The 24,216-nt window shown below is 36.9% G+C and overlaps 2 protein-coding genes across 9 annotated transcripts; one reads left to right on the forward strand and one right to left on the reverse strand.

Moving 5' to 3' along the window:
• Positions 1–397: 397 nt before the first annotated feature.
• LOC126850414 (cGMP-specific 3',5'-cyclic phosphodiesterase-like) lies at positions 398–17,950 on the forward strand. Of its 6 annotated transcripts, none has more exons than XM_050593387.1 (13): positions 398–858; positions 8,738–8,920; positions 9,462–9,790; positions 10,222–10,458; positions 10,719–11,076; positions 11,280–11,449; positions 11,670–11,892; positions 12,118–12,192; positions 12,264–12,302; positions 12,693–12,974; positions 13,441–13,817; positions 14,178–14,614; positions 14,710–17,950. In XM_050593387.1, exons 2-13 carry the CDS (start codon positions 8,867–8,869, stop codon positions 15,345–15,347), a joined length of 3,219 nt encoding a protein of 1,072 aa, XP_050449344.1. In that variant the 5' UTR covers positions 398–858; positions 8,738–8,866; the 3' UTR covers positions 15,348–17,950. The 6 variants fall into 6 exon arrangements, with proteins under 6 accessions (XP_050449344.1, XP_050449346.1, XP_050449347.1 ...); XM_050593389.1 differs by having other exon boundaries at positions 398–579; XM_050593390.1 differs by lacking the exon at positions 398–858 and adding an exon at positions 4,930–5,028.
• Positions 17,951–19,547: 1,597 nt separating this feature from the next.
• On the reverse strand, positions 19,548–23,553 carry LOC126850434 (golgin subfamily A member 7). Of its 3 annotated transcripts, none has more exons than XM_050593435.1 (4): positions 23,305–23,553; positions 22,630–22,689; positions 22,218–22,382; positions 19,548–22,071 (listed from the first exon to the last, which is right to left on the reverse strand). In XM_050593435.1, the coding sequence occupies exons 1-4, from the start codon at positions 23,311–23,313 to the stop codon at positions 21,781–21,783; spliced, it is 525 nt and encodes a 174-aa protein (XP_050449392.1). In that variant the 5' UTR covers positions 23,314–23,553; the 3' UTR covers positions 19,548–21,780. The 3 variants fall into 3 exon arrangements, with proteins under 3 accessions (XP_050449392.1, XP_050449394.1, XP_050449393.1); XM_050593437.1 differs by having other exon boundaries at positions 22,621–22,689; positions 23,305–23,552; XM_050593436.1 differs by lacking the exon at positions 22,630–22,689 and having other exon boundaries at positions 23,305–23,551.
• Between the last annotated feature and the right edge of the window lie 663 nt (positions 23,554–24,216).

The following is a 24,216-nucleotide window of genomic DNA, read 5'->3' on the forward strand; positions in this document are numbered from 1 at the left end:
TTTATCATTGAAAAAATAGCAATAGAAAAATAATTTTTCTGTATCTGCTTGCGTATGTAAAGATTGAAAAAATAATAATTAAAGTAACATAATTCTGTCTGTTCTTTTTTAAAGTTATATATATATATATATATATATATATATATATATATATATATATAAGTCGTATGTTTGTTTTATTTTTACTTTACCTCAAATTCACAATTCTTTTTATAAATTTGTATAAAATGGATAACGAGACACACTTTGTTGTGGCATTAGATTTTTCTTCCAGGATAATGTTCGTTACAAAATAAATATTTACTCTTCCATTGTTACTTATCGAGAGCTCTCGCTTTGCTCTGTGTTTACAATCAATGTTGATAATAGACATACTTTCGTAATTGACCGAGAAAGTCAAATCCCGCCTGGTTTTCCAAACGTCGCAGTGAGTCAATAATTAAGGCTAGTTAAATTATATCCTATAGATAGAAAATCGATACGTGTATCGTGTCTGGGGAACTCTAATTCCGCACGAAATAAAACGCGTCAGGCAAAGTGCGTCGCAGAAAGGGTCTCGACTGCGTTGTTAGCAGTGAGGTAGGTAAATAGAATCGAGTGAAATAAAAGGAAAACAAGGACGAAGAAAAATCAACAACTGAAAGGACGAAAAAGCGTCGCGTTTACATTTAATGGAAGAGCATGATGATGATTCGGTAATTTTCGACCGCCTCCGCGCGACGAAAACGTTGATGGTCCTCATCTGGTGACGCAAAACTTCGGAGCAACACCGAGATAACGTGATAAGATATATATTGCGAGATATAATCATATACAAAGGATATATCAACATATGCCCTTTAGGACAATTATAAAATAGTGCGTATATAGATTTTTTTTATAAATAATTTCTATACAATAAAATTCGTATTTTTACTTACTTCGAGGTAAGATTCATAGCTATTTAATTTAAAAAAAAAAAACTATATTTTCTCGTACGTTCTTGCAGTGTAAGTTCCTATTTACGCTCGTTTAACCTTCGCGAATGATGTCTTCGATATCTTTTCCTCTGGTGAAAGAGCCTTTTCAAGCTTTAAACATCCATTCCTCTCTCTGTCGCGCGCTGCCCCAATTTCGGTCTTCCATCTTTGCATTCGGTGATGTGGCAGAGATTAGTGGTGCGGCGTTGCATGAAAGATCGCGGAGTAAAACCCGCGATAAAGCGTGCCAGAGCCCTCGTCGTCGACCCTGAGCGAAATTTAATGCCCGTCCGTCTTCCGCCCGCGCGACTCCCGACCTTATTCTCCTCGTCATCACTAACGAGTCATTCAGCGCCCATCAAATCTCGATGGTCCTTCTCGCATCTTTTTTTTACCCCGTTACTTTCTCTCCCTCTCTCTCTCTCTCTCTCTCTCTCTCTCTCTCTCTCTTTCTCTCCATTTTCATCCCATTTTCGAAACCATAACCCTGGCGGGAATCCAACGGGACGAGACCTTTCTCTCTCCGTCCTTTCTACACGATATCGGCGTCCCTGACATTTTGTCCATCTACGTCGGCTATACCGCATATATTTTATCATGATACGCGGTTCCACAGGCTGATCGGCACGCACATAGCGAAATTGAACTGGGAATCTTCGGGATATCAAATTCTCCTCTGTATCTTATTGTTAGCCTCATCAAGAAAAAGGCAGAGAAAATGCTAGAGAGATATAAGACGCGTATCATGTTCCATTGTTGAAAATGATTGAATCGTCATTTTTATAGAAATATCGTAATCCAGAAAAATCTAATGTTTTTAAATAAAATATAAGAATTTTGCAAGAAAAATATCGAAAGCTCTTCTGCGTTTTTGTATCATTAATAACGAATCTTATACATGATATCTTTTTTTTTTTTAAATTGCAAATTAATAAAAAAATATCGTATAAGATAACTTAACTGTATCTCCTTTTGTTTTAATATTCAATGAATACGTTGGTAAGAAATAAAACATAAGTAAACAAGATATCAACGCAAGAGTTGATCGTCAATAAACACCGCGCATAGATAAGATTGCAAGTCTGTCCTTGAAAAATGAGAGAGACATTAGATCTAAAGTAAAAAAATGTCCTTTTTATACTTTTATTCATTTATTCCTCTTGCGACACCACTCGTATTACAAAGTGTTCTCGCGATATTAAATCTGACTTTTAGATTATTGTCGTGAAACAAGAACAAAGCAACCTTTTTGTTTCAATATTTAAAGTGATAGAAAATACCTTGGTATAATTTTCCACAAGCAACAACCAGATTCAGTAAAGGTTTCGTAAAGAAAACGCTTTATCGAGCCTTTATCTGCGCTATTGATTTCCATAACGTGACGGAAAGCAATCCAATCCCATTAATTCCGTATATTACGAAGAAAATTAGAATCGAAATTAAAATCAAATTACGGACAAACCGAATAATAAAAAGAGGGAAACAAGAACAGACTCGTAACAGCTAGATGACCTCGGTGTGTCTGTTATTCGCGAGGACTCGCGTTTTAAATCGGGACAGTCAATCGTCGACATTGTCCTAAAAAGGATCTCGAAAAACGTGAGTATAGAGAGAAACGTGTGATTTTATTTCTCATTTCGTATAAACTGACATACGTAACCACATGGATTTCGACGACATTATCACACAATTCTCTCGTAAATAAAAATAAAAATAAAAATAAAATACAATTTGTAAAATATAATAACAAAATATCATTATATCGATCTATTTTCGTAAGAAAGTAAGCAAGATGTGTTACGTTAATTATCTTAAAATCTTTGGAGGATAGACGTTTTAACTTGCAGATAACAATAATAATAATGATCATGATCATGATAAGAGGCCAGAATATATAACAGAGTTTAACTGCGTAATCTTTATTACATTTTATTCAAAATCGCTTCAAGGAAAAACACTTGTTTTCGGTTAGCGTATCAACATTGTTCGAAAAAGAGTTAGGCACTACATGTAGCATATACAGTGTTCAAAAAGTAGTGTATTTTTTTTCGTAATTGATATGAATTTTTTAAAAAATACATAAACGTTACTTCCTCGTTACTATAAATTTTGATGAGAAATCTGTAGGATTAAAATATGTATAAAAAATAAAAAAACATATATAATATGTAAAAATTAAAAATGTATATTTTAATATTTAGCAAAAGATAATTTTATTTTTTTACCACAAGTTCAATGAAAAGTTGATTTGAAATTTTTTTTATCAAAACGTCTAATATAAAAAATTATAATGCTTTGCCCGATCGTCCCAGTTTATTTTTTGCAATTGAAAGAAAAATAAAAGTAGCAATTGCAACTTAAATAATGTACGGAGAATATGCGACACACCTTATATGAAACATTGACATAATCCGATATTACTTTCGTGTAGTGGACATACGCGTATGTTGCATAATGTAACGTGGAACATTAACGCGAAACGATTGCCAATTAGCATTGATAAGGGTTTACATGTAATACCGGATGATTATACGATATCAAGAGCGACAAAGACACAATAGTCGTTAGCCAATACAAGTACAAAGAATATACCGAGGCTGCTTATTTCATCGACAATACTGGGATTAATTGAAAGTTTGTAATTTGCGAGATTTAGTTTGAATGTTGCAAGTATTTATTAGAATAGAATTTAAAATTTTTTTTCTATTTTTCTCTCGTCCATATATTTTCAATTCATTATAATATTTGAAAGAAATTCCATCTCTCTTCCTCTCAATGTATCTATTGTAAATACAAGATCAGGAGTTAGAGCCTAGGAATTGCCTCTCGTTAAATCGGCAAACGAAGAGTTGACGTTTGAGAGATCATTATAGTGGATCGGCGCTGAATGATTATGTCGAATATCAAAGGGCATACACGTGTGTAAAGGAGTATCTCATTAATTTTGATACTTGAATGAATCCTCGATGATATCGTGCAATAATTACAGCCACTGCAGTTGAATCGTACAAAAATATCGTTCGAATGGTCGCACTTCGCGCTAACAATCAAGGGTTGAAATCCAACGTAGCCGCAAAGATTATCAGTATTAATAGCGCTAATATTGGTCGAAATTTCTCGAAACGCACATTAGACGCAGGTGTTCGATTATCAGGGCTTCCGCGCTCGTTAGCTTCCGCAAAGCGCGTGCGGGCAAGCGAGAAGGAAGCGGGTCGATCGATCGAGCGCGGCATCATCGGCATATCACCGTGTGCCGGCCGGCGCTCGCGAAATTCCGAAGCCGAAAATCTCTCTCGCGTACGGGCGGCAGGGGATGCTGCCTGTCTGGCCTGCTGGCCTACTGGCCTGCTGGCCTGCTGGCCTGCTGGCCTGCTTGCCTGCCTGCCTGCCTGCCTGCCTGCCTGCCTGCCTGCCTGCCTGCCTGCCTGCCTGCCTGCCTGCCTGCCTGCCTGTCTGCCTGCTTGCTTGTCCGGGATACTCTCTCTCACTCTCCTCTCTCTGTCGGCCGCTATCGATCTTTCCCGGAGGGTTGAGAACGCGCGCGAGAAAGAGAAGACGTCTCCTCGGTATCCCTGCCGCACGTGCGCGCACACGCACACACATACACACATACATACAGCGTACGGAGATGTAAATACGCGCGCGCGCGCAGCATCACCCACACCAGCTGTCGAAGATAAGCATCCGTGAGCATCCGCGCACACGCGCACATCGAGCGTGGCTACCTTATCCATGATAAGTGTCAGTGTGCGTCTCGCGGAGGATACCGCACGAGGAGGATCATTCGCGAGTATGTAGTACACGCACGACGATAAACGTCACGTGTCCCAGTAGAGAGATACACGGAGTATCACAGGCGTATATTCGCGCGGATAACAACTCGGATGCGCGTTCGATGCGACGATAGTACACCCTAAGACGGTCGACGACGGACGACGCGCGCGGAGCGGAGAAACCGTGGGAGGCTCGGACGCGTAGCCAGCCGACCGAGCTCCTCGCCGCGCCGCTCTCCTCCTCGTCGAATACCCGCGGCGTCCGCCTGACCCGCGAGGCCGAGAGGGAGACTTCAGTAAGCTCGGAGCTTTCGACCGATCCGCACGCCATTCGACCGTCATCGCCGACCGTCGTCACGTCCGCGTCCCGGCGCGAAACGCGACCGTCACGCGATTAATACGTGCGTGCGTGATCGTCCCGGAACCTGGATATCCTCCCGTAACCCACACTCCGGGCTCCCCGAAATCCTTTTCCGGAAAGAGTCTTCTGAAATTATGAAGATCGAGCGATGTCTCGAGCGGATAGAAGCTGCGGAGGGTGTTAACGAGCTGATCTTAAAACGTGACATTACCGAAAGGGGGTGATTCTTCGAGAGGATGATATTGTGAGTCATTTGGTCCATCGAGCATTCGGTCCAAAGATTATCTTGAGATCGAGATTAAACGTCAGTTGTCAGCTGATCAGTGCGAAGACCCAAGTCTCTCTTTTACGCCGACGATTCCGTCAACGAGAAAAGGATGAGAATGTGGAGGACCAGTTGTTTGCGAGAAAAACGTGTCGGTCGATGCGATTTCGAGCTGATGATCGCGCGTCATCGCGTTGATCCTGTCCCGCGCGTAAGATCGGAGCGATTCTATGATAAATAAATTGTAGGGAAGGAGCGAGGGAAGGGCTTTTCTATTTACGAGGCCGACGACGTGGGGACGATCGAAACCGCGTGCGGAGGAGGCGATGATCTCGCTCCCGGAAGCGCTCGGAGATCCTCTCGTTTAGAGCTCACACCGATCACGCGTGATCGCGACGATTTTATCGCTACTTTGACAAAGGATAAAGAGGGGTTTTCATCAGCCAATTAGTCTCGCACGTAACGTAATACGCTTAAAAAAGAATAAGTTGATCTAGTGTGAAGAAGGAAATTAATTAATACGAAAAATAATGCAATAAAGTGAGAAGATCGCGGATCGCGATTGCGTTTATTGTCAAGACTTTAGCGATGCGGCGCGATTTTGCGAACGATAAAAGAATGATGGAGAACACGCCGTAACGGCGATATATCGAACGGTGACGAACTTGAACGTGAAAAAAAATACGCGAATCACGAGTATGCGTCTGCGTGATCGCGCGGCGACGTTTCGCGTCTCCGGATTTTCGCTAAACGGCGAGACGAAAATCTAACAAACGATAGTCGATCGAGTCTTTGGCGCGCATGCAAAGAAGGATATCGACGCAGTGACAGAAATATGTTTGCCGAAAAGAAATTTAAAATAAAAATGAGAAAAATGTGCGATTTCTGCGTACATTCGTAATATGACGCTCGATGACGCTTATTTTAAAGATAAATAGTGACGAATTCCTCTTGAAACTCTTCTCGTGGTCTCTGCTGAAATAATGTTCCTTCGACGAAGGACTCGCGATTGTACGTAAAGGGGAACGGAGCTTTTACGTGCGGCGGGAAACCACGAGTGACATTTTGCAGGAGCGATGGCTATTTCGGGCCAGACACGCGGGTGTGCTGCATTTATAAGACGATCCTCGCGAACGATTTACCGCAAGTGAGCAATGCAGGTGGCTGTGTTTGCGTTGATCGAATCCGCGTATATTTACACTTGGTATTGTGTAAGTAAACAATCAAGTTCGTATACTAAAGAACAGATTTTTCTCGCAAATTTTTAAATGTATGAAATGTATAAAAAGTATGTAATATATCTAGAAAATATTACATATACATTTATATTTGTTGCGAAATTAATTTGAGAAAATTACTTTGATATAGCCCTTTGATATAGCCCTTTCAAATATAATGATATGGTAATAAACATTATGAAGTACATTGTAACATGTGCTCCACTAATAGCTGTCGAGAGTTATAAGTTATCAGAGGTAAAGGGCTTTTATTAGATCAAACTTTATGATGCAAATAAGCCGCGAAACGTGCGCTAATTGTCATTTAAATATAATTTTAAAAAATACCTCTACATCTATATATATATATATATATATATATATATATATATATATATATTATACATAAAAACATGTATTTTTAGCTTTCAAAAATTGAGTCAAATAATAGTATAAATTCAAAGCACGTTCAGAGATAGCGTACGCTTAAATATAATAATGGCTTATTTATCGGAAATGTAATACGATTTCAAGCGACGCATTTCATAAGAAAAATAATCATACACTACGCGATGTACTTGAATATAATAACAAATTCACAATATTACATATCTACGCGTGACATTCCAATTATCCGCAGTCTCGGTTCCAATTTAGCGGATAAAATGTCGGAGTTACGAGAGCGAGAGATGCGCGCGGGAAGGATAATCATCGACAGGAAACGTATTAACAAGGGACTTAATGCGAAGCGGTTATTCTCGTTGAGAATTGTAGACGACGACGACGACGACGGCGGCAGCGGCGACGGCGGTTGGACGGCTTCTTCATGAATATTGAATCGCATAATTTCATAATTCAGTGATTAGACGTGGATTTCCCCAGTGGGTCGTTGCCTTCAATTCCCTCCCCCCTCCTCCCTCCCCTCCCCCCTCCCCTCCCGCGAAAGAGAGTGAGGTAAAGGAAAACGAATGTGCACGAGGGGAAGAATTAATGGGGGAGGGAAAAGAGTCCCGGCGCACAAATTACATAAATCGTACATGAAATTCATATAATCGCCCTGACCCCTTGAAATTTGTAAATGACATTCCTATCATTCGCGTATCATAAAGTTTTCAAACATTTTTCTATCAATCATAATAAAATTTTGTTATCTAGATTATTCGAAGCGACAGCAAGTGAAAAATCACGAAGCGTAAAAAATATGTTAGTTAAACATAGATAATATGGAAAGCTGAATTCTTTACATATTATCACTCTGTATACATATTCATATATTAAAAATCGATACGAATTATTGAAGAGCATTCGTCTATAAATAAAGTAGGGGCTTTGCGCTACAACAACAACAATCATGTGGCTGAATCTCTGTTGTCGCATGTAAAATAGCAAATTGCTCACTCGATTGTTTATTTACGTTAATTTAATTTACGTTACTCGATTTATTTCTGCCTGATAAATCGTAAAAAAGCAACGAATAGTATCACGACCTCATAAAATAAAATATTAAACAAGTGTTTATACGACCAAACTGGCAATTTATTGTTTGATTATTATATCACGACGTTTCGACCATATGGTTTTGGTAATTTATCCGTAATTAGCAAACACAAATTAAAATTTGATCATGACTTCGATTGGTCAGCGCCTGATATTCTACATAACGAAAAACATGTAAGAAAGAGAGAAATAGCTGAAATGTTTTTTATTAAAAAATTTGACAACACTATTAATTCCCAAAAAGATACAGAGAATTTAAACAACATATACGATAAATTAATAAAGGTCGTTTAGTTGATCTCAGTATTCCAAACATAGTGGATGACACAATGTCAGTTTGACATTTCGATTTTTCTCTTTCTACTTTTTAATTATAACGTAAGTTGCTTAATCCTACCTTTTTTTTCTTTGTAACATGACTATCATTATTTATTGTATTGTAAATTTAGTTTCACTTGATAAGGACCAAAACCATATGGTCGAAACGTCGTGATATAATAATCAAACAATAAATTGCCAGTTTGGTCGTATAAACACTTGTTTATTAATTTATTTACTGGCGACATTTTTAAAATTAAACATAATAAAATAAAATATATAGAGATAAAATAATCGGAAAGAAAATAGATATTCCGCGTCACGAAGAAACTGCGAATTTCTTTCAGATTCGAATTTTCGGGACCCATAAAGATAACGGCGGGAAATGATGTGAAAGCTCTTCACACACACGGCTGTGGTGGCAGACATAATTGAACGTTCCTATTCGATGCATGTTACATTAAGCTCAAGGTGATATGGAAGCGGAAGACGAAGTGGATGATGAGTTGTCGGAGGCTGCCGACACGGAAGTAATTAAAGGAATTACATAATGTTTTTGTCGTGATAATCGTACAATTGCGTTTTGACGATATTTAAACAAATCGGGGAATACTTTATGACCAGAGTCCGAATATTTTAAAGAATAATATAATTAAAAATTGTCAGAAAAAACGAATAAAAAGATAAAAATAATTAAGTATTGCTTCAAATATTTTATACAAAAATAGTCTAAAAATTTAAAAAAATATTTTTAAAATATAAATAAATATTGCTATCTTTTTTAAGAGTTATATAAATTTCATAAAAAAAAAACTCTATGTTGAAAATTAAAAATTATAAACATTAAGATAATAATATTCAAATAATTGAAAAAGAAAAATAATTTAAGAGAGAGCTAACTTGCAAATATCTTATGAAATCACGAGTTCTATTCACGATGTAATAATATAATATTGTGTTCAATTTTTTTATATTTTTTGTATATAGCAAATCAATTTAGTATATATCTACAATAAAATTAAAAATAAATATTATTGCCAGTAGATAATTTCGTTACAATACTTTTTGTAGGCGAATCACAACAACAATCTCGAAAATTTCGAGACGATGAAAATTTCTGCGAAACCGGTGTCCGAGAGAACACCGGAGAAAAATAACTGTTCTTTAGTGCGCTCGTCTAATCCCGAGCAATCAGAAAATGTCGATTCCGTCGACGATAGTTCTGGAAAGTTAAATACGACCGCGCGACCAAAATCAAAAATATCTTTAAGTACAAGCACAAAGACTGACATGAAGGATGTTGAGATCGCCAAAATGTGCAGAAGTAAGAAGGTCAGTTGTCAGGATACCATACACGAGTATGACGAGGATGACAACCTTACCATGGATAGAGTTGGAAGGTACTTTTTATAATAATTATTAATATTAATTATTAATATTAATAGTAATTATTAATTAGTATTATTATAGGTAATTAGGTTATTAATATTAATTTACAATTAGTTTTGCCCCCTCCCTCAAATGGCTACATTATTAAATTAATTGTTTCTGAAATTTCCTAAAAAAATTTTAATATTAAAGTACTTAAGTAAATATGTCAACGTAATATATTTCATGAATTATTTTTAATTATTTAATTTTTTTAAATTACTTATGCAGAAATATTTCTTAATATCTTTATCATTGATATAATGTATCATATAAAAAAATTAATAAAAATTGGTATGTGTGTATGTGTGTGTGACATCAGTATAATCTTAAGTATATAAATTCGAATATATAATTTCAATATTTCGCACATACTATGTCATCAAATTCTTGAACGATAAAGGTATCTGGAGGCGAATCCCGCTCTAGCCGAAACATGGCTACGAGAGAAAGCAAGCCTCCAGCTTCGGCAAAGATTGCAAAACACGTTTATGCTGCAAACGATAACACCAAACGCTCCGCGTATGCAGCAAGAAGAGAGTCTTCTCAATCGGGGCAAACGCAACAGCGTTACGTCCGATCTCTTTCAGACATGGTTGGCCTCGAGCTCACCTGCGAAGCGCAGCAGGAGCCCCAACAGGTAACCCATGTAATAATAACGTAATAAATGTATCATAGTGTTGTTTCACATTTTCATGTTACACACAATCAAATCATAATAATAATATTGAAATATATTAAAACATATATCTATTTTAAAATAAATTGTAATATAATATATAGACACTACACATTTCATAACTACATAATTTAATGTTATAAAAATCATTTTCGAATTCCCCCTCCTCTCTCCTATGACAAAACTTGTTTTGCAATTATACGAACCACTACATTTTCTAGGACTCACAGCTCGCTGAAGGGTCGTCGCGAGGAGCTCGGCAAGCTGGACGAGAGCGATCTGTTCATGGAACTGATAAGGGATGTGGCAAACGAGCTGGACATAAACATCCTCTGCCACAAGATTTTAGTGAATGTCGGCCTACTTACTCATGCCGATCGCGGCAGTCTATTTCTGGCGAAGGGACCCCTGGAGGATCGGTATCTCGTGGCAAAATTGTTTGACGTCAGGCAAGACACCGAGCTCGAGGAAGCCGTTCAACGAGCGAAGAACGAGGAGATCAAAATACCGTTCGGAGTCGGTATCGCCGGTTACGTGGCGCAGACCAAGGAGATTATCAACATCAAAGATGCTTATAAGGTTTCTCACATCTTACGTGTTCTCTAAGTTTAATCGATTCGACACGAGTGATTAAAATCTTCTGGTTTAATCTCACGGCGTTACAATTATTACAAGTGATAAAAATAATCGCAATTAATTCTCTGAATAATTCCGTCTAAGTAATCGATGATGAGTCTTACGCCCTCGATATTAAGATTAATATTTCTGTTGAAATTTATCAGGATCCGAGATTCAACAGCGCTATCGATATGCGGACCGGGTATAAAACGACATTGATCCTATCGATGCCGATCTGCAATTACGAAGGCGACGTCATCGGAGTCGCTCAAATCATCAACAAAACAAACGGCAGCAACGAATTTACTGACAGAGACGTCGAGGTGTTTCAAAGGTAAATGAGAGAGACGAGAATTATACGTAGAAAATATGTAATCGCGCTTGTAATAACAAGTATCAGACGCTTAAACATTAACTGATTGCATAATGATGCAAGGCCAGTTATAAGATGTTGTAATTACCGTGTATGCAATTATAATCGGCGCCGCGCGCGATCGATACGTTTATTAATATAATCGCGCATCTAATTTTATCTAATGTATCGATTATCATAGATACCTCACGTTCTGCGGTATCGGCATACAGAACGCGCAATTATTCGAGCTGTCCGTGCAAGAATACCGGCGCAATCAGATACTTCTCAATCTAGCGAGAAACATATTCGAGGAGCAAAATAATCTCGAGTGTCTCGTCACGAAGATCATGACCGAGGCGAAGGAGCTCCTCAAATGCGAAAGATGCGCCGTTTATTTGCTTGACTTGGATTGTGGCGAGGCAGTAAGTGCACTTTCTATTCACGAGAGAGAGAATTTAAATCCTTGTGCCATTTCTTGTGGAATATATATCATCATCGAATCGCGAAAAATCTAGAGAACAATTCTCGAAATTGATGTATATCGAAAGCAGACAGACGTATTCAAGTTGAATATAATATTCGATTAACCAAAAGTCTGGCGCAATTATTAAGAGCACAATAAGAGATGCTAAGTTTCGCGGTTCTAGGGTCATCTCGAGAAAATCGTTGAGCGGCCTGGGAAATCGGTGCAAGAGAGCAGAAAGCCGTTGTCGAGAAGAGAGGTGAGTGGCACCGTCACGTGTTACTCGAATTCGTAAGTCTGATGATCTTTTTCTCTTTCCTGGCGGCTCAGAGCAACAACATCGACATGGAAGACATTTTTCAACAGCACGTGAGTGATTCGAGCGATTTTACAAATTGAAATACATGTGGATAAAAATCAAAATGCATACTTGTTTTCTAGCTTCCCGATGAAATAAACCGATAATTCACCGTTTCGTCGCTTTACTCGTGTGACGTTAATCAAATTCACTTAAGAATTGAATCTTCCCAATAACAGAAAAATCTATAGATTTTTTTCTAGAAAAGATATTCGATTTTTTAATTTTTTCTGTCTTGCTAATAGTATTTGTTATAAGATTTAGAATATATTTACATCAATAATTTGAAAATAATATTACTTAAAAATAATGTTAAAAAGATATAAAAAATAATAATAAAAAAATTTTGCTAGATTTTTTTTTTTTTTTTACAAAACATATAATATCTCCATTTTCCTCAGACGTCGACTGAAGACACCAAATTCACCATGGTCTTTGAGATGGAGAACGAAACACAGGAGGCCCGAGTCTATCGACCAAGCAACAACGACCTTACGAGTCCTTTGGGACATATCGCGAGATACGTCGCCGCGACGGGTCAAATTCTCAATATAGGTGACGTCGCCACATGGTTGAAGAAAGACGTAATGGAGAGCAAGAGGAAACCCATTAGGAGTATCCTATGCATGCCGATCGTTAACGGACAGAGGATCGTCATCGGAGTTGCTCAATTGATCAACAAGGTGACTTGATAATCTCCTTTTTAATTTTTAAATAATAATCCACAATAATCTTGAATAATCTATTATAATCTGTTGTTAATAATTTGCATGCATCATAGATACTTTGCATTTAATCCTTAATATAATCTGCACGTTGTATCATGTAGATACAGCAATTATTTATTAATTATTATGTTGTTGGTTTTTAAAAATTGTATGTGTCTTAAAAATGCAAAATATCAAACAATAATAATTTATACACGTATGTATTTCCATATATATTGTCGCGGGCAATTAAAATTATATAAGAATTAAACAGAATATAAATTGAGACGCTTATTTATGTTGTTGATATTAATATTGCGGAATAGATTCGTAAAAAAATATATCTCAAAAGTGTCATATAAATATATTGAATAAGGAGGTAATCTCCTTTATAAAAAAAATCATAAGTGTAATTATTAACAGTAAAAAAAATTTCTTGCAGGATAACGGTATATCTTTCACCGACTCGGACGTGTCGATATTCGAAGCGTTCGCCATCTTCTGCGGTCTCGGCATTCACAACACGCAAATGTACGAGTCCGCGTGTAAATTGATGGCGAAGCAAAAGGTGGCCCTCGAGTGTCTGAGTTATCACGCGACCGCCAACAACGAAGATGCTCTGCGACTCGTCTCCGATACCATACCGTCCGCGGAAACATACAATCTTTACAGTTTCACGTTCATTGACTTTGATCTCACCGATGATGACACGTGTCGCGCCACTATCAGGATGTTCAAACAATGCGATCTCATACAAAAGTTTCACATACCGTACGATGTCCTGTGCAGATGGATACTCAGTGTAAAAAAAAATTATAGGTAAATATATATCTATACAGGGTGGACCCAAACGTTTCGGCCAGATTTTAAGATTTTATAGAAAATTTAATCCTGAACAAAAAATTTCCGATAAATATGGATCGAAAAATACTTCCTTAAAAAGTTAGCGCCGACTCGTATATATTATAGAAAACTTTTTGGTCAGAATTAAATTTCCTATAAATATTTATATATATTTTTATATATATTTTTATATATTTATATATATTATATATATCGTTCTTTTTATTATATTTCCTATAAATATTTATATTCATCGTCCAAAACAATATTTTTAATATGATGCTCTAAACGTACAATTTTAAATAAAGTTATAAAAGTAGAAATTATTTTTGACAGGCCAGTGAAGTATCATAATTGGCGGCACGCGCTAAACGTCGCACAGACAATGTTCGCGATGCTGAAGACCGGCAAGATGGAGCAATTCATGACTGATCTGGAGATTCTCGGCCTTCTCGTCGCCTGTCTTTGTCACGATCTGGATCATCGCGGTACCAATAACGCGTTCCAGATGAAAACGGAATCCCCACTGGCAATCCTGTACTCCACCAGCACAATGGAACATCATCACTTCGATCAGTGCGTCATGATTCTAAATTCCGACAGCAACAATATCTTTCAGAATCTGTCGATGGAGGACTACAGACGCGTGATGAAAGTCGTGGAGAGTGCTATTTTATCAACGGATCTAGCAATGTATTTCAAAAAGAGGAATCGTTTTATGGAGGTGATCGACGAGGGCGAATTCGATTGGCAGAGCGAAGAGAAGAAAGAGTGTAAGACTCTTTGATGCTTTATTATATATTTGATCTATTTGTTAATTTTTTTTTTTATCTCAAATATGAATAATTAATCGATTATTTTTTCGCAGTACTATGTGGTATGATGATGACAGCGTGCGACGTGAGCGCGATAGCAAAACCCTGGGATGTGCAGCATCGCGTGGCGAAGTTGGTAGCCGACGAATTTTTCGACCAAGGCGATCTAGAGCGTTTACAGCTCAACCAACAACCGGTGGCGATGATGGACCGCGAGAGGCGGGACGAATTACCGCAGATGCAAGTCGGTTTTATCGATGTCATTTGCCTGCCGCTCTACAAAGTCATGTCGGAGACGTTCCCATGGATACTACCGCTCTATGAAGGTACCATGGAGAACCGGAAACACTGGCAAGACTTGGCGGAAAAGGTCGAGATGGGACTGACGTGGATCGATCGCGACACGATCGAGGAACCGGTGGAAGAATTCGTCTCTTACGAACCTAGAGATATCGAGTTTACGGTTACGACGTTAAATTGCGCTCATGCCGACAAAAAGGAACAGGTGCCGGAAAAGTCGACGCTAGGTAGATTCGCCTCGTTAAGGAAGGGTGGACGTACGTTGAGCAAAGGAGTCCGACATCGTCTCAGCAGATCTCTCTACGCTAGAAGCAGTTCGGAGGACGCTGGCAAATCGAAAGCGTTGCTCCCAGAAAGAAAGAATCGGAACAAACTGTGTTTACTCATTTGACGGCTAACTTCGACGACACTCGAGAGCATTCCTGAATGATGCCATATTAAAGGGCAATGATATGTATTTGAAAACAAATATTTCAATATACACGTGGCTTCCAGATCGCGGAAAATTAAATCTGCCGATGCGATTGTCTGGAAATTGAACACTTTGACAGATACTCCACAAGCGTGACTATTATTGAGAAAAGAGATTTTTAGGATAAACTTCTAAAAAATCACTATTACGAAGATAATATTATCTGCTTTAATAAAGCAATCAAATTGCTCTTGATGAGGGAATATTACCAAAAAAGTTGTTTAAAAAAATATTTAAGCTACTTTTGCAGTAGCGAAATATTTATGGGAAATGAATCCTTTTCGAAAACTGTCAGAAGAGAAAAGAATATTGATATTTGTAGAAATTGTCATACCACAATTACAATATTTGTAATTCAAAATAATTGTTTGATAAGATTTAAAATTGATCAAAATAAAAAATAGAGAGAGTAGCATTGAAAAGAAGTAATGATATAAATTTCGCAAATTGTGAGAAACGAAGATCTGAAAAAAATTGATAAAATATTAACGAAATATGTCGACAAGAAAAAGTTGCAGCAAGTCAAAAAATATCTTAAAAAAATATTTAAAATCGAAATAAATAAGAAATTTTAAATTTTTTATCAAAAATAAATTAATTCCATTTTTCAAAAACTGATGGTTCCATAATCACTCATATAATATATATGAAAATAAAAAGAATAAAACATCTTGATATTATTTAATCGAATTCAATACAAATTCAAATCAAAATATTCAGAGAAAAGATATCTCTAACCAAAATTTAATACGACAGAGAGAGACAAGATTACATAAGAGGAGGAACAAATGCATATTAACATAATTATCAGAGGAAAAAAGCATATACTCGAAGATGTCTTATATTGACTCTGACGTACTCTTTGCTATGCCATTGTGTCAGAAAATGACAAATCAAAATCCGCAGTAATAATCCTAATGACGAACTTTCGCGGTACAAAGTCAACGAACTTAAAGAAAAAAGAAGAAAACAGAAAAGAAAAAAGGGAAGAATATCCAAAGTGATATCTCACGAAAAAAAACCGGATCCCGAGAAGACTGTTGCGCATAGATTTTAAGGCGATAATACATAGACACGGTATTACGTAAACGTGTACATTTAGTCGATGGCTAGGTAGCTAGAGAACTTGACGGTCGGTCGTTGCACCTCATAACGACATTGCTCATAATCGCAATCCCGTAGAGCGCGAGAGAGTGTGCTATATGTGTGTATGTGAATATGTTGGGCATCGTCGGATGATATGATGATGATGAAGAAGAATTCAATTTTGACAATCTTTTTGTATCACATCTCGATGATATTCTAGGCTATATGTATTGTTCGGCGAAGGGATCGAGGACGTGCTAAGTCGGACTCGCGAACACGCTGCCCCACGATATGCAATTCAAATTAGAAACGAGTGCAATTGCTTTTATTATTTCAGATCTACCCTCGCAAAAGCGATCTCCGCGATAATGAAGATGAGAATTAAATTGATACGGTTAAGATAAAAAAAATTGCTCAAATTGATTTCTTCATTTTAATCAAGTCCGGTGTTCTTAATATTTTTTCAGCAGAGTGAATAAATTCAAAATATTATAAATTCTGTAAATAAAATAAATGCATTAAAAATATTTTAAGTTCTGTAAGTATAGCGAAGCTTCGCATTTACAATTTTGTAAAAACGAAATCTGAAGTAAGGCGAATTGAAGTGTTTTAAGATCGTGTAGATAAAACAATTTTAACTCTAACAATAAGCATAATAAAAAATTTCAACGATTTTAAATTTTGTAAAAAGATATATAAAGAATATATTTTAAAAAAGGAGTAAGCACACGCATTTTCAATTTCGTATGTGAGAAAATAAAAGACTTTCTTTTCTTTTATGGAACTTGTGCGTAGCTGGCTTGAACTATAGTTGCGAACACGATCGCACATTCATCATTAACTCTCGTCATATATATGTACATAACGAATCATATATGGGTACATAGCGAGCGGCGGCACTTTAGTATCGCGGTTAATCAGCGCTCGTAAACGGAGGCAATGATAGGATTAAATCGTGCACGCATGCAAACGTACGTAATCTGTGACGCAAGCATGAACGCGAGTCCACCGCGATTATTTCCAGTTCGAGTTTTGTACATTGACCCTTCGGGAGATCGCAAATACAAACACGAATATTACGTTTCCTCATTTGCATTTCCGTTATTCCGTCATTATGCGTGTCCTGATCTCGGAGGACGACTCCGATAATCTCAGGGCAATCTCAGTGCGCGATAAAATTTTTTCTCCTTTTTTTATTTTTATTTGCATTATCGATTAAATTAAACGACAGATATCTCGGATGGAAAATTTGCGCGTACGAAATCGGTGTTACTTCCTACAGAATTTCTTAAGCGCATTGCGTTTTCGGATGTGAGTCTGAGAGTTAAGCAACACGAAAGTGAGACTGGTTTCTAGTCTTTTGATATAGCTGCGAATCAATATGCCTATCAGAAATTGTTGCACACGGTCAAATAAAATCTGGATGTGCTCAAACAGCCGTGCAAATGTGTCAAATTATTTTAAACCTCTCACACAATATAGTAAAGTATGATTCCTACGAATTATAAATACACTATTTTTATTTAAATCTTGTTTTAGTAGAATATTCAAAAATTATTTTAATAAAAAAAAAAATTATTTTAATACACAAAGTTTATTATAACAAAATCTGAAAAAATATTGTTGTAAAAAATTCATCTTGGGAATATTATTTTCTTTTTTATCATTATTTTGATAAAAAAATTAAATATTATTATCTAAAAAAAATACCGTTGAAAAATTAATTATTACTTTTTTTTCTATCATCTTTATAATTAATGAGCCTCCCAAGAGCTTAAGTTTTGATTTGTCTAAGCACGAAAGATAAAATATTATTAAAAATTCCATAAAATATCAAATATTTTTTCTGTTCTCTCTCAAGGAGGAAAATCTTTTGATATCGCGCCAATCATCGGTAATAACGGACATCAGTTCAGGTTTGATCTCAAAAATATACATTTAATACATTTTTCGCAATTCCCATTTACAATTTTTCAAAATGTTGATATGATATAGAAATATAATACATTCCTATAGTGAGAATGCATACCTGGTGTATTCGTCGCGCTTTTGATATGTATTTCAGAAAATGGTTTTGAAGAATGGATTTGAAGACGATTCGGTTCAACCTCGAATTTCATACAGGATGACACTGAACGGCACACAGGATTCTGATTCTGAAATCATGATATTGGTGATGGAATTGCAGCCTTTAACACATGATCAATATCAAAGACACTTTACAAAAAACATTCACGATAATCTTTCGCGTGTGAAAATTCTCTTTCAAACAGTAATCGCGATAATGATCGCGAGAAAAATACAAAGCGAAGTGAAGGCACGCGCGTTTCGTAACATTAACCGCCATTCAAATTCGAAAGATTTGATATTATTCATAATTTTTCGGAAAATAACGAGACGGTCAAAATATTTCGAGCAAATCGATCACAATAAAATCATTAGACAAAATAAATCATTATAACAGAATGTAATCGTTGCAGCTTAACATGATACCTTACCTAGCACGTTGCCTGCACTTTGGCGGCAAAGTATCCCGATGTAATGATACGCGACAACGATGCGGATCGCGGTTATCGAGATCGCGATATTGACCTATAATATCGGGCGCATATAATATTCATACAACAAACACTTTATAAAACACTCCCGATAACTCTTCGCGCGCGAGATTCACTTTTAAATAACAACTATCACGGAAATTATACAGAGCCGTTGCGATCCGCTGCGACGCGTTCCGTGATTGACTACGATTTGAAGTCCGTCGAGAAGTGATGCTTGCGATTCTCGAAATATCGAAGCAACGCCACCTACTTCCTCCATTGATCACGATGTTTGAGAGAACGTAGTGCGTAGTAAATTTTGCAAACATTGCGAGCGGGGTTTTCAAATATGTTACCATAGATTATATTTATATGCTTGTATAAATATAATCATATAAATATGAAGATTAATATTTACATGTCCACTAACGCTACGTATCAATTAATAAAATTATTAACGGGGAATTAAAGATAATCTCCAAAGCAAAATATATATGAGCTCTTACGCCGTTTTAATTATTAAAACATTTAGAAATTACACTCGTAACACGATGGTGTCCTTTACATTTTACGGATCTCTCATCAATCCAATATTGGTCCTACTAAATTAAATTAAGTATAAACAACGATTTGCTTCCTTTTCTTTTATACTTCATGTGTCGATGATTAATTCGCTATATATACATTATATGCAAACATATACATATGTTGCATGTAGTCAGAGCACCATGTACGTGATATTGCGACGTATAAAAGAATTGGGCAATAAAAAGAAAAATTTTCCATTATGTCGCTTTCTGTATCAGAAATCGTTTTTCTTTCGTTTGGAAAAATCGGCGGGTCTCCTTCAGTCATCTCACTCTCTCTCTCTCTCTCTCTCTCTCTCTCTCTCTCTCTCTCTCTCTCTCTCTCTCTCTCTCTCTCTCTGATGATTTCTGGCTCGTACGTTTTTTCTTCTATACGCTCATTCGCTAGGAATCGTACGCCGAGGCAGTGACACGCTGATTTGGCAAGATTCTTTTAGTAATACGTCGCATTACAACGTCAGATAGGCGCTCCGCGAGCATTGTGATCAAGAACAAGAGAAATTGTTCGCCATTTGTATGCGATACCGCGATAAGTATATCATAAATCGAGAATCGCAATCTAAATTTGATTCGACGATCAATATCAATGCTTGATCAAGTAATGCTGCAAAGAAAAATATGTTGTTCCTGACGGCACTTGTTGCGACACTTTAGGCTCCCAAAGTGCGAATAAGAGAAAATAAATATATAGATATGGTGTTGCATCGTTGTATCGTTTGAGATCATCATTTACAACTAATTAACAGAGTAGCGAAAATAGTATATCGCGAGCGGATCTCGAGGACTCGCATATGGAGATCGGCGACGATAGCCAACGGGCGTTCAGTTTCCACTAAGAGAGTGGACTAAAGTGACGTGCAAAATATCTCGCGCTACATCGCAAATGGTTTCGGCTTATCCTTGATCACAATGCCAATCGATTTGAATTCATAATCTACTTTTTATATCACCGCGCAATTTTTTATGCAATTTTTTTTTTAGCCAATCCTCCTTAATAACACAACGAGTGTTTGTTTAATTTCGATCAAATTCTATTTTCTTCTGTTGTCGAGAGATATCCATTCGCGCCGAAACACCACAACCGATATATGTACGTAAGTATGCGAAATGACTTATGTTTTTTTGCACGCGGATACATAAGCACAATGGAAGATACATCGCGGAAGATGAGAAGAATTCGGAATCATTCGTTTGAGCGTTCATCGATAATGGAACTCATTAAAGTTTTCGGTTAGGTTTTTCGGTGGAATGAACAAAACACACGCACCATAGACATTAAAATGCTATCTTTTCGTTAAATAATTCACGCAAACACGCATTTCATTCACGTCTCGTTAATTAAATGCAGATGATACGATAAAGTCATAAATGAACAGTAAAAAAATATGTAGACCCCGTCGTATACATGACGAATCAAAGTAGCGGCTTGCGATAAACAATTCGGTTGTTCAACAACAAGATTACTTTTTCCTTCTCCAATCTTTGATTCGCCACATACACTTCATATATACTTTCGTATGTTACATGTTCTGTACGCATATAGAAAATTGAACTTATATAAGTGCCACGGCTTCGTTATACATCCACGCGCTTCGATGCACGCTTTCTCTCTCCCTCGAGAAGTTGCCGTTTAGGATCGAGACACCACGAACGCCAATGAACGCGAGACTCTCTCGTCACAATTAGGCCAACTTTGTGTAAGCTTGTTATTCTAATTAGATTGATAGGTAAATCTATGACGACAATGAAATCTCCACAAATCACTCCTGCATATCTCCGTCCTACGGGTTTTCGCACACGTATTTTATCGTTATTACGATATTTTACTTTTTAGGACTAAGTATGACTAAGTTCGACCCTATAGCAAGAGAGTTTCTGCTCATTGCGCACGTATTCGGCAAGATTAATCGTACAAGATGCACCTGAGCGACCTGCGACCTACAAGATATCATCTTTAATTCTTTCTAGCCTCGCAGGATTCCCGCACACTGCGCAACCGATTCAAACCAACCGGTATGCCCCGTAATCGTGCCGACAGGCACTCACGAGCGCGTGCATGTCCGTGATTCTGACGAGGTAATGTCCAGAGTGCTGCGCGGGGGGTCACATGAAGAACTCCCTGGATCGGCTAATATGCAGTCACGACGCAGGTCTATCTAGTACCGAGATCTCTATTAGCCTAAATCCGCGGGTCGTTGGATCTGTCAGCAGGAGGCCACGCGGCTTATATACTCGATCATTCTGCTCGCTGACAAATTTGGCGATTTTGCGCAGACTTTTCTCATAATGTGTCTCGGTACATATGCTCATCAGATAACCCGTGAGACAGTATAGGCAGCTCTCGCAGTAGGTGGAACAGCTGGCACGCTCCGCTTCCGCGAAATAGTTGTTCAACTGATTGATTGTGTACTCGAACAACTGTCTGTCCAACTAAACCGGAAGATACGCCGTAATAAATATTTATCAATCGTCTCTCTTTTTTATTTTCATTACAGAAATTTTCATTACAACGCGCGATTTTTAGAGATTATATATTATAGAAATCATAACGTTTAAATTTCATTTAAAATACTCACTCTACTTTCCAATTCTGTCGGAAATCGCGTTTGAAATTTAACCATCGTTCCTTCGCTATAGTCACGTTGTATAAAAACCTTTTGACAGTTCTGAGGAGGCCCTCCACCTGCCTGCCCTCGTCCTGAAGACATATCTTCCAATGGTGTGAGGGCAGCATGATTGCTCTGAAAAAATGATATAGCCATTTTCATTTTCATCTTATATTAGAAATATAATATTTAATTAAATCTATATTTCACTATTAATCTGTAGTCTACTGCTTGATTTTTCATAGATATGTAATAACATATATATAAATTTTTATCCATATTATATAACTTATAACAAATAATAAATATTGAAAATGATGCTGCGTATCATTTTTAATTTTGATAATAATGTTAATATTAGATTCTCTTGTACCTAACGTACTTTTCTCTCGTGAATAACATCTTCAGGCAGTATGCATAATGACTTCTTCGAACTTGTGCTCTATAAAATAAAATGTAACATTGATGCATCGTACAATTTATCTTCAAATCTTTTCATTTAAAAATTCTGTTACTTTAATCTATCTCCTTTTTTCGCAGACATCATGATATATGCTTAATATCTTTTCATTTTAGCTTCTATCAACTAATAAATATTACAATATTGCACAGATATTGCTAATATTGAAAATAGCCATTATTTGACATTACTATTAGCTTGCATTGACTATTAGCTTACATTGACATACTTATCTATCATTGCTGACCCATTTAAACTGTACTCTCAACAAAGACTTTAAATCTTCTTATGTACAAAATGCAAATTAACGTTAACGCTTGGGTCTTTAATTTCTCGCTCGAAAAGATTCATTTCCTTTTATTTTGCTTGCAGCTAACCACAAAACCGCACCCAGATCTCATCTCGAAAATTACAAAGACGGACAATCGCATTCTCGCTTGTCAATTAAATATCGATTCAACTGATAAGGGAAGACATTTTCGAAAACAAATTGTCAAGAGCAGAAGAGTGTTAGAAGAAGGAGTGTTTTCGATCGAGAACTTGACAGCTCGGATGGGAAGCTTCCGAGCAAGAGGGAGCAAAGGACGGACGACTCACCAGTGGCATTTTGAGCTTCGTCTTGCCGGCTATATGCTGTACGCTTTTGATGAAAATCCAGCTCGACCCTTGTCGTCGCGCTCGCCGACCGTGCACCCGGTCTCTCGGATAAACGATTATCCGCGAAGATAGCCGTGGGACCACCAGCACTGCACACGAATGAATTCACACGACTCGCGATCGCCATTGAAGGATGCGCGCGCAGACAAGCCTTATAGCGGCCAGCTGTGTAACATGCCAGACTCAAGCGGGGAGCACACACTTTTGCATAAGCGCATCCATAAACATAAAGAAATTTATTGGTCCACAAATGTATGCATAAGAAAATGAACCAATCAATTTCCTTATGCTTATAGTTATGCGCTTATGCAAAAGTGTGTGCTCCCCGCTTCAGTCAATAAGAAATAGGATGCTATAAAATTTTGAGATAATGTTAAAATCAATGTAAAATATTTTATAAATTATTAAACTACAAATAAATAATTAAAAAATTAATAAAATATGATATAAATCAGCTTAAAAAATTTCTAATAACAAATAAAAGAATATAATAATGGCAATGAATACAAGAAAGAATAAGCAGAGAAAAAAGAGAGAAAGAGAGAAAGAAAAAGAGAAAGAAAAGAACAAAGAGAGAGACAGAGAGAGAGAGAGAGAGAGAGAGAGAGAGAGAAAGCAGTATGACTAACATATAAACAAATAATCGAAAAGTGATATATAATTTTGGTGACAATATTATAAAATAAGGATAAGAATGTTAGGATGAAAATAAGGAATTAAGAAAAATTATAATTAAAATAGAGATATTTCAAAAAAAACTAATTTATTTCTATTTCATTATATGTATGTGCATGTGCTTGAGCGTGTGCGTGTTTGGATACATATGCTAGACGATAAATAAAGCAGTAAAAA

Source organism: Cataglyphis hispanica, chromosome 6, assembly GCF_021464435.1.
Source record: "Cataglyphis hispanica isolate Lineage 1 chromosome 6, ULB_Chis1_1.0, whole genome shotgun sequence".
Classification (NCBI taxonomy): Eukaryota; Metazoa; Arthropoda; class Insecta; order Hymenoptera; family Formicidae; genus Cataglyphis; species Cataglyphis hispanica.

Coding starts and splice junctions, on each gene's coding strand:
- LOC126850434 (XM_050593435.1), bottom strand. Junction 22,383..22,629: donor ATGTTATTCACGAGAGAAAA/GTACGTTAGGTA, acceptor TCATTTTTTCAG/AGCAATCATGCTGCCCTCAC. Junction 22,072..22,217: donor CGACAGAATTGGAAAGTAGA/GTGAGTATTTTA, acceptor CTTCCGGTTTAG/TTGGACAGACAGTTGTTCGA.
- LOC126850414 (XM_050593387.1), top strand. CDS start 8,867: ATGGAAGCGGAAGACGAAGTGGATGATGAGTTGTCGGAGGCTGCCGAC. Junction 9,791..10,221: donor ACCATGGATAGAGTTGGAAG/GTACTTTTTATA, acceptor TGAACGATAAAG/GTATCTGGAGGCGAATCCCG. Junction 12,975..13,440: donor TTGCTCAATTGATCAACAAG/GTGACTTGATAA, acceptor AATTTCTTGCAG/GATAACGGTATATCTTTCAC.